This window comes from Cucurbita maxima, unplaced genomic scaffold (genome assembly GCF_002738345.1).
Source record: "Cucurbita maxima cultivar Rimu unplaced genomic scaffold, Cmax_1.0 Cma_Scf00008, whole genome shotgun sequence".
In the NCBI taxonomy this organism is placed as follows: Eukaryota; Viridiplantae; Streptophyta; class Magnoliopsida; order Cucurbitales; family Cucurbitaceae; genus Cucurbita; species Cucurbita maxima.
In genome coordinates, this window is record NW_019272024.1 from 4735664 (window position 1) to 4745913 (window position 10250).

Sequence of the window (10250 nt, forward strand, 5' to 3'; positions counted from 1 at the left end):
ATATGCATAGTTGGAAATAGCACGTATGAACGTATAAAAATGAGGGATTGTTTAACTAAAGCGAACTTGTAGATAAGGATGATTAAAATACGATCATATGGTGCACTTGATTGCACACTAGGTCCTAGGATGGTATAAATACAATAGGATTCAAAGATCCTAATACCATATAATACAATATGAGGATCTGATATGGTACGATCCTAGAATCGTTGAGCTCGATCGCGTGTGCCCTATGGTTATAGTTTGGTCATATTGAAAATTTATATGATAACTAATATAGGATAATTGTTAGATATAGATGCATCCATTTTCCTCATTTGTACTTCTAGTATCCTATTTAAAGGATATCAATATCAATAATAATATACAGAAACGGACAGATGTGTGAATTGAAAGAACACACAATAAGTGCATTTAAACTTCCAACCAAAACTTTTGTCCTCAAACGATGACAAACCATATACAATTTAAATTCCCCAATGTCTCCTATTTTTCCTTCTTACTAATTGCTTCAACAATAAGGCAAATAGCCTGTGGTTTTCCCTTTTCTTATTATTTCTTTTTATTCTAATATCTGGAATCTTTTTTTATTGTTATAATATGGGTTAGGAGCTTAATAATCTTCTACATTATGTTTTTTATTTTTTAACAAAATTATAAATCTTAAACCGCATTTTTTTTTATAATAAATGAGAAAAGGTTTTAATGCACTTATGGCCTCTTTAATGTCTCTGCCACCTTACTACCTTTATCAGTTCCTTATGTCGTCTAACCACATCATAGTGAATGCAATCGGCCTCAGTCAAATTAGTGAGTCATGTAATAGGCAACTATTTGTGTGGTTTGAGGAACACTTGAGTTAGTTGTCTACACCCGACTACATCATGACCCCTGTAAGAGTTCAAGCCCATCATTAGAAGAAGTCCTTTCGAGCTTATTCTCAAGGTTCTTAAAACAAGTTTGCTAGGGAGAAGTTTCCATACTTTTACAAAGAATACTTTGTTCCCCTCTTCAACCGATGTGAGATTTCACAATCCACCCTTCTTCAGGGCCTAGCGTCCTCGCTACTACTCGTTTCTCTCTCCAATTGTTGTCGTTACCCTCCTTAATCAATCTGAGATCTCACAACCCCTATCCAATTTTGGGACAATTTCCCTCTGACTACTTTCATTTATCATTATCTAGAATTTTCCGATCCAAAATAAAGTTTATTTATCAAACCAATAGAAATTCAAATGAATTGAAATGAGATATGATATCACATATCTGTTTGTCCAGCTAATGATATAAATTTGTGGGTCTAATCTTATACAATGACATTTCAAGAGAAGAGAAGGGGCCTACAAGTGAAACCAAAATTGGGACAACGGGATATTTAACTGTCTTTTTCCTTTTTTTTTTTTTTTTTTTTTTGTCTTTTTTTTCCTTCCTAATTAAAATTTTCCTAATCAAAATTGGACCATGCACGACTATGACTGTTAGTGATGAGATTAAGGTTAAATAGATATATTCAAATTATTTAATACGTCATATATTTTTAGATAAAAATTATAGTTGAGAAGAAATGAGATGTTCATTTATTTTATTATTATTTATCTCGAACAAGGTAAAAAAAATTCTCGAGTTAGATAAAGAACCAAGAAGATTTTTTCTTCGTTAGCTAAACAGGAAGAGATTATATTTCTCGTCTTTTATTTTTTTCAATTTTTTGAATATATATATTTAAAATTTAACAATTAATGACATAGGATATTCAATAATTTTTTTCTTTTTAATGGAGTTCCAACTATGCATTGAATATGGTTAGTCTAGTGCATTTAGATTATATAAGATTATATTAAATGCCAATCATTTATTGCGTTAATTAAATGCCAATTCACCACTTAGTGTTACTCAAATATTAATGTGGAAGCTTATATTTGTCCATTAATAATTGCCCCTAATTATTTTAATTATTAGTTAACCAATCATAATAGTGAATCACTATATAATATTTTATTATGTTCATATGGACTGGTAGAACTACAATTGAGCCCCGAACCTCTTAAAAACTTAATGATTGTCTTGTGGGTGTGGTTAAGGAGTTTCCCTCTAATTTATTTTTATTTGAACATCGGGAGTGTGGTTCAAGTACCTAGGAGATATAGGTTAATGACCATGGCATGATGAAGAGACTAATAAAACCTATAAAGAAGATACCTTAGAACCCTAAGAACAAACTATAAGAATTAACCATTGTGTTAGGACTAAGGAAAGAGAACCTTACCATTTACCTATCATGACCCTAAGTTGAGTTTAGGTGAACCAAGTAAACCTATGATAACCTTGGAAAAGCCTATAACATGGGAATAAACTCTTAAGTATGAATAAGACATCAGATGAACGAACAATCCAACCAATAACATAAGACTTAAGAACGAACTAAGAAATATAATCAAGCAACTTATTGAGTACTTTTATACCCATATATGCTACTTTAATCTTTTATGATGAAGTCTATATGGAGTGGCCGAGGAGAGGGCGAGAATGAGTTGCAAGGCTATAGAAGTCAAACTAGATTGATGCTTTTTAGATGTTATGTAATGATTTGATTTTCGATGCTTTGAATCATGAACCGTCACATGGACTCAAGAATAAAAAGAGCCGTAAAAGTTGTAAAAAGTCAAATATAACAGTAAAACTGACCTAAAAAAATACAAAATAATATCTATGAAGTCAACATAAAAACATTTACAAAATAATACAAGTTCCAAGAAAAAAGGACATTAAAACAATATTTAAAAAAAATAAGAGGGAAAAAAACTCGATCTTTATAGAACACTATAGCCGCACAACTTTGCACACTCCAACCATTAACAGTGATATGCACTCCATCTATAAACAAAGAACAACAAGAATCTGTATAAAAATACTTAGTAAGCACCTACTTGAGGGCTCTCATCGAAACTTCTCGTATTCAACGTTTCTTATGCTATGTGGTAAATCAGGGTACTAGATCTAGCCAAATCCATGATTGTGGTTCATTTTTATCCCTCCCAAGCTCTTAAAGTTCATATACCCTACTTACTCCTATTTACTCCTATTTTAAGGACGTACGTCATTCATCGGGGTGTGTTCAGGTTTCAGGATGCACTTATCTCTCATTTTCTACTCTCCAAGATCTAAGTGGTCATTGCGCTTTTTACATACAAGTCAGGTGCCCTCATATGAGTCACTCAATATAAGTGGCCTCTCAATCTCCCTATATCTTCATACATGCCTACTAATAAGCACTGGCTGCACTGGTGCCCAACAAGCTCCCTAACCAGTAGTACTCTCTATGTGCCACAATCCCTAAGTGGATGATGTAACAATCCTATATAAAAGTAAACCCTAACCAGGCGAAATAAGTTCACGATTAGAGGTTGTGCCACAATTGTCCCTATGTGGTACTAGTTAACCCAAAACAATCAATATAGACCCTAATCATGGCTCTAGGGCCTGTGAATGGTAAAACATAGGTTAAGGCTCGCTAATACGCATCCTCTAGGTCATGTAGCATTTAATCCATACATCAATATGGTCATGCATAGGTATTCCAACTTCTTAACATGTTCTTAGGGCACAAACGAATTAAATAATAAAATTATACATATTCGACAAAGTACATGCATATTAGGCATAATACAATCTATCAAGTTATGTCAAGGTCCCAATTAAGCATTCAGATAATCAGAGTCAATTTATACATAATGGAATTCCTAAAACCATATTCCAATTAAACGATCATTAGATCATAATTCAAGGCTTAGCTAATCCATTTCTCATACTCAATTCATCTTTAAAATATGCTACAATTTATATGCTCGAGTTCTAGTCGACTCCTACAAGTATTTCTTGCTTCAAATCCAAATGATGATTTACATAATTGGTCGAGTTCCCAAGCTTGATTTGAATCCTTTGAAAATTCAAAATCTTCCATTAAATGGGTCCCATTGAACGAAAATATTAGAATTATTGAAAAGCGAACGCAACAATTGAATCAAAATGATAAAAAAAAAAAGGGGTCTAAAAAAGTGAATCAATTTCGGTCCGTCGGGACCGAAACGATCCAACTCGGGACCAATTCACTTTAACTGTTCCTTCTTTGTAGCGACAACTCCAGTCTTTATCAGCTCAGTCACATGAACCTTGTTTTAAACAAGGGATTAGAGACTACTTATTCTCACGTTCTCCACATACCTCATAACATACATAACCAATACTCCATTAAATCTCTCAAAATGGGAACATTATTTAATAACATTCCCGCAATCCTGTGATGGTTTCCTTCAAATCCTTACATACTCTCGGTCAAATCATAATTTTGTTGTTTGTTTCTCTCTCGTACATCCAAGAATTCTGAGCAAAGGAGAGAGAAGCAAATGTTCCTCGAGGAATGGATTACATAAACTCCATAACACCAATCCCATTATTCATAGTAACACACATACATTCTCGATGCAAACGAACACACAGAATCACTTTAAAAGGTTCGACAGATTTGCTAACATAAACTACCTCCCTCCCTTATACTATCAATTACATTCCTGCCCAGCTCTGCCTCCAGCACAATGTGTTGAGACACAGAGTCTAAATTCGCTTGAACACTACAATCATAATAACCATGATTGCCAACCCCGTAAGAGACGTTCCTAAACCCATTTCAGGGGTACACCTTTGGGCGTTTCCTTCATGATCTGATCCAGAAGCACCCCCTGCACCTGAAGATCCATACCAGTTTGGAACAAAATTTGGTATTTTAGTAGCCACTTCAACAGCTGAATTTTTCAGGTTTCTGAGCTTTTCCACACAGCCGGAGCCAAATTTGCGAGCCTTCATGGTTATGCTTTCTTTATGATCTGATCCATAAGCACTCTCCATAGCTGAAGATCCATTAGCACTCTCCATAGCTGAAAATCCATTAGCACTCTCCATAGCTGCAGATCCATTAGCACTCTCCATAGCTGCATGCAAGAACCCTGGAAGACGACTCGGTATATTACTCACCATTTTAATTAAGAAATCTTTCATATTCCTCAGCTTTTTAACCACGCGTGCTCCTGATTCCCCCTCTTCGGTAACATCTCCTTCATCCTCGGTACCAGAACCTTCATGAAATTTAACTTCATCAAGTTTTGCAGCAGAAATAACATAGTTTCAGCCCCAAAAAACTAAATTGGATTCAAAAGAAATGAAAATTTTGATTACTGGTTTTGTATGTCTGGATGAGTTCCTTGACATCAGAATTCTCAAGCACAGCTTTGAATACATTTTGGTCACAGGCGACGGCGGAAACAATATTCTGGAGAACAAATGGAAGGATAATAGATCCATTGAACCTCAGTGCCGTGGTAATTAATCAAAATTAATGCGTTAAAATTAGTTACCTGGATTTTAGAGCTACAGCTAAGCAAACGGAATGCTTCGAGAACATGTTCACGCCCTGGATTACTTGCATCGTTCGCCATGATTACACCAAATCCGTTATCCACCATCTCATTGTTCAGAGACAGAGAAATTCCCGGTATCAATGAGGTATCTGATTCAAAGTATTTAGGCGATGACAGACACATCCTGGAAATTCAAAAAAAAAAAAAAAAAAAAAAAAAAAAAAAAAAAAAAAAAAAAAAAAAAATGTATACAGAGTTCTGAGAAAATGACAAAAATCGTCTAACGGAAAATGAAGTATGCAATCAAATAAATTGGCAACAGAATGAGATGGAATTTTGGCGGATCTTACGCATCCAAGACCTCCTTCAACTCAGCAGTGGCTTCCTTAGCTTCTTCAAAACTAGGAACGCCTCCAAAAACGAGTCTAGGGAGTGGCTCTCCGGCCTCCATGACTAGGTCGTTGTCCTCTGCGACGATAGGCTTGGCAGAGAGGGGCGAGGAGGAGGAGGAAGTGCGAGCAGAAAATGAAGTAGAGGATGCATAGCAGTGTTCCGGCGATTGAAGGGGCGGAGTTCTTTGAAAACGGCGTCTGAGAACTCCGACTTCGGCTGCGACCATAGAAGCGCCTCTGGCAAGTCCGGTTAGCATGATTACGGAGAGTGATTAGGCGAAAGCGTGAACTGAAGTGTGTATTCCCTTTCAAACCCTAATGACTGTTGAAGTGAAGCGATGACAATGGGAACTTGCGAAAGGGAGGAAAGACTTGGAGACTGGAATATAACAACTTCACGACTAAGTTATTACTCTCAGTCTTTATTTATTATGCTTTTCCCCGTTCTTTATTCTGTGGGACCTACACCTTCACTATCACCCATATAAATTAAAGGGCTAGATTCTTTATAAGCAAAGGCTCATGTAACTGTACTATGTGTATATATATACTTCCGGACCCTCTTCCACACGGTCGGTGTCACGGTCATGCTTGTTTAAGGCATGCCGTCCAGCAGCCACTTGCCTTTGACACGCCAAAACCTCCCCCAAATCTAAATGGTGTGAAAATTATCTTAATCATGTAACATCAATCTCAATTTCTCTCTCTTGCTTTCAAACCATAGGTCCGATCATTCTACATGTGTTTGCATAACTCGACCCCAATAATAGGGTCACTTTTGGAGTATTTCTTAAAATATTTATTCTTAGAGTTCAAGTCCAAGTTCCCACAAATAAATAAAATATTTATTCTTATAGTTAAAATCCCATTAATCATGGATTAATGGACAATAAAATTAAAAATAAACAAATAAATAAAACGGCATATTCCCAACAAAGCCTACGTTCCCGCAAAATCAACCCGTGAAGAGAGGCTTTTTTTTATCCCTTTTTTTTAAATAAAAGAAATAATAATCCCTAACTCTCAAAATTAATTTATAAATTCATAATAATAATAACCAAACTCAACTAATTATATATTAAAAAAAACAAAATTAATTGACCAAAAAAGAAAAAGACAAAATTGTCCTCATCTTAGAGCTTCAAATCCTTTCGCCTTAACCACGCTCTCATACAGAACCCTGTTCTCGAATTTGGTCAGAAGGCCGTTTTAGGAGAGGGAGTAGGATTTTACCTCCCTCGGAAGAAGCCCGGCCGGCAGCCCCTTCGAGCGGAGGAGGTCGTGGATGGTGGAGGAGAGACAAAGGGATTGTGGAAGAGAGAGAAGGATGAGGTAAATTGTGTAATAGAAGAAGGCGGCCATGGCGGATTTGGGGGAGAAATGAGATTTTAAGAGTAAGGGTTGTTCTTTTGTTGAATGGGGCAGCTGTTGATTTTACCATTATGCCCTCTACTTCACTCGGCCCAAATTTTACTTTATTTATGGATAGAGAAAGGTTTCGAGGCAGAAAAAAATGTCTTGTTCTAATACAATTTATAATACAATTTATAACAGACCAGTCGTATATAATGTCTGGTTCATTGTGAAATCTCACATCGAAAGCAATAATCTCTAATTATATATCCGACCAAGAGGTAGCTAGTATTGAGAACTTAATTAAAAATATATATTATTTAATGAACAAATAATTTATTTTTAATACTATTATGAACAATTATGATGTTGGCCGTGTAACTATTTTTAATTTAAAATAAATTTTTTGAAATTATGGATAGAAATTGGATAATAGCTCAATTTAAAAAAGAAAAAATTAGGTTTTAATAAATTTAGGATGCAATCAGAAGTTTATTACATAAATAAAAATGATAAAATGTAAGAATTGGAAATCAGAGGTCAAGCTTGAAGGGAACTCCAGTGGCCGGAAGCCAAGTATGGCCGGCGATGAGTCTCCGGACGGTGAACTTAGAGGCCACATTTCGGGTTGTAATGGCATGAAAACCAGGCCATCTGACTCGAAGCCGGGTGGAGGCTCTGGGCCCAAAATTACGATACTCCCCATAATACAACGTATCTTGAGCAAATCTAGTACCTTGCCACGCCAACCAACCCATTGGGCTCACCAAGCTATCAATATAGCTTCTCATGATGACAGTCCGAGAGTACTTCTTCCAGGGCCGCCCCAAGTACGTCTTCACAGACCCAATCATGGGCTGCAAATCAGCCGCCGCCCGTATTTGCGAGTTGTGGATCGAAATTCCGCTGTTCTGAAATGGGTCCTCTCGGCCCTGCGCGGTGATCACGTTCACTTGCCCCTTTAAAGGCCTTCGCACGTAAATCAAGCAGTTTTGTAGAACCACTGCGGCGTTCCCAAAAATGAAGTCGATTGTACCGTATACGTAACATTGCTTGTAGAATTGTCTCTGTGACAGCACCATGAGTGTGTCTTGGTAGCCCTCGAAGCTGCACCGATGGAACACCGATAGGTCCGATGATGACCGCAGTGCCACTGCTTGCCCCATTCTTGGTCCGGCTGTGTTCACAAACCTTATGCCTCGAGCCATGAATCCCGGACCTTGAATACCTGATGTAAAAATATTTAGTACTAAATTATATGATAAACCATATTTAAAAGGAAAAACATATATTCACCTGCTGTTGCAGAATTGAAGGTGGTGAAGCCGGCGGCCACGCTTCTCCCGCTGGTAATCACAGTAAATCTAATCCCATCTCCGACCAGCATTATATTCGCATTATCATTCCCAATTTCAATATTTTCTCTATAAACCCCACGCTTAATGTAAATTACAAAGCGGCTTCTCCCACGCCTCCTCGCGGCGGCGTTGATCGCCGCCTGAACCGTCCGGAATTTGCCAGACCCATCTTTCGCCACCACCAAATGAGCTCTAACCCTCGCCGACTGCAACAATTTCCGATCACCACTGGAAACCCATCTCGGAAACCCATTTTGATATTCCTCTGCTCCGGTTGTTCTGCTTTTCGTCTCTCCCTCTAAGAATCTCCCATTAATGGCCAAACAATTGCTAATCATCCTGGAAACATTCTGACATTTGATGGGAGTAATAAAATCCGTGACATTGAGATCCGCCGCGCCGGAGCTGCACATATCGATGTTAGTGAGAGCAGAACTGAGCCAAGTTTGCGCATCGAAATCCGTACAATGCCGGAGGCGAGTACCAGCGTGGAGACACCGGATAGTACGGTTTAATTGAAAAACGGTGTCGTTATAGAGGTTGAAGCAATCGGTCCAGGCGGCTCTCTGGCGAGTGGTTTTGCAGGTGGGACCGAATCGGGACACGTAGTTTTGAGCCTTGGCGGCTCCTTCCAATGTGGTTTTGATCGCCATTTTCCGAAACTCGATTCGATTTTGCGGTGGAGATTTGAGGGGTGACATGAAGAAAATGCAAACCTTAGGATGCGGCGTCGTATTGCACCATTTGTTGATGGTGTTGGCACTGGTTTTTGTTGGCGAAGAAGAGGAGTTAGAAAGAAGAGCGAAAAGGGCTATGGAGAAAAATGCGATTTGGATGTGAGGAGCCATTAATTCCGGCGAATTTGAGCTCTGCTAAGATATTTTGGATTGGAAGGAAGAAGATGGAATGATGATGATAATGACAGGAAACAGAAGATGGGATTCTTCGAATTCTTCTTCTTCTTCGAATTGTTTTTTAAGACGAAAAAGAAATAATTATTTTTGCGTAGCTTTTGAACTGACAGTGTATGTCAGAAAGTGGTGGGAGCAGGTTTGAGGAACAAGGAAAGATAGTTCTTCTTACAATTTTTTTATTCTACTGTTTCAATTATGATATGATTTATGTAAGAACACCAACCCATCAATGCTCTCTCTTTTTTAAGTTTATTACCTTTCAATCCACTCTATGTCTTATGCACTGACTATCAAAATTAATTAAGAGATTATTATTATTTGTTTACCCCATTCAAGTACCCTCCCTTACAACTCATACATTAATCATGGCAAAATATTAAGAAACGTAGACTTCCTTCCCAAGTCAAGTCAAGTGGGTTTTCGTAGCATTTAAGATAAACAGGCTCTTAATTTAAATACACTAACCAAATCTATCAAAACTATCCAAATACTTTATCACTCATTACTATCTTAATATAAGCAGATTGGATCTCGAACTTATTTTATTTTAAAATAAACGTGGACACCTATTTACATACATAGTTTAACCATTAATGAAATAAGATGATGAATATAATATAGGCCAAGCTTGAAGATTAATTAATAATATGAATAGGGCTCCACTTATTATTTGATAATTGTTCAACAAGTTATCAGATGCCTTCACATTTGGCTTACTATAAAATATTATTTGAGCAACTACGTCATCATAAGAAGATGACGTCACACCAATATTTTGATTTAAAATATGATATCTTGGGCCACAATTTAAGCTGCTTG

The 10250-nt window shown here is 37.1% G+C and overlaps 2 protein-coding genes across 4 annotated transcripts; both read right to left on the reverse strand.

The window, feature by feature from the left end:
• Positions 1–4407: 4407 nt before the first annotated feature.
• Positions 4408–6212, reverse strand: LOC111483290. 3 transcript variants are annotated; one of them, XM_023129469.1, is made up of 5 exons: positions 5765–6212; positions 5412–5598; positions 5233–5326; positions 4995–5132; positions 4408–4946 (listed from the first exon to the last, which is right to left on the reverse strand). In XM_023129469.1, exons 1-5 carry the CDS (start codon positions 6061–6063, stop codon positions 4615–4617), a joined length of 1050 nt encoding a protein of 349 aa, XP_022985237.1. In that variant the 5' UTR covers positions 6064–6212; the 3' UTR covers positions 4408–4614. The 3 variants fall into 3 exon arrangements, with proteins under 3 accessions (XP_022985237.1, XP_022985236.1, XP_022985238.1); XM_023129470.1 differs by having other exon boundaries at positions 4555–4919; XM_023129468.1 differs by having other exon boundaries at positions 4408–5132.
• A 1414-nt stretch (positions 6213–7626) lies between these two features.
• Positions 7627–9556, reverse strand: LOC111483275 (probable pectinesterase/pectinesterase inhibitor 33). Its single transcript, XM_023129431.1, has 2 exons — positions 8456–9556; positions 7627–8387 (listed from the first exon to the last, which is right to left on the reverse strand). The coding sequence occupies exons 1-2, from the start codon at positions 9363–9365 to the stop codon at positions 7693–7695; spliced, it is 1605 nt and encodes a 534-aa protein (XP_022985199.1). The 5' UTR covers positions 9366–9556; the 3' UTR covers positions 7627–7692.
• Between the last annotated feature and the right edge of the window lie 694 nt (positions 9557–10250).

Bases quoted from the DNA above. Each gene is read 5' to 3' on its own strand.
- LOC111483290 (XM_023129468.1), bottom strand. From the start codon at position 6,063: ATGCTAACCGGACTTGCCAGAGGCGCTTCTATGGTCGCAGCCGAAGTC. The intron at 5,599-5,764 runs GTAAGATCCGCC...TTGAATTTCCAG, and splicing joins TTGAAGGAGGTCTTGGATGC to GATGTGTCTGTCATCGCCTA. The intron at 5,327-5,411 runs GTAACTAATTTT...TTTGTTCTCCAG, and splicing joins GCTGTAGCTCTAAAATCCAG to AATATTGTTTCCGCCGTCGC.
- LOC111483275 (XM_023129431.1), bottom strand. From the start codon at position 9,365: ATGGCTCCTCACATCCAAATCGCATTTTTCTCCATAGCCCTTTTCGCT. The intron at 8,388-8,455 runs GTGAATATATGT...TTTTTACATCAG, and splicing joins CTTCAATTCTGCAACAGCAG to GTATTCAAGGTCCGGGATTC.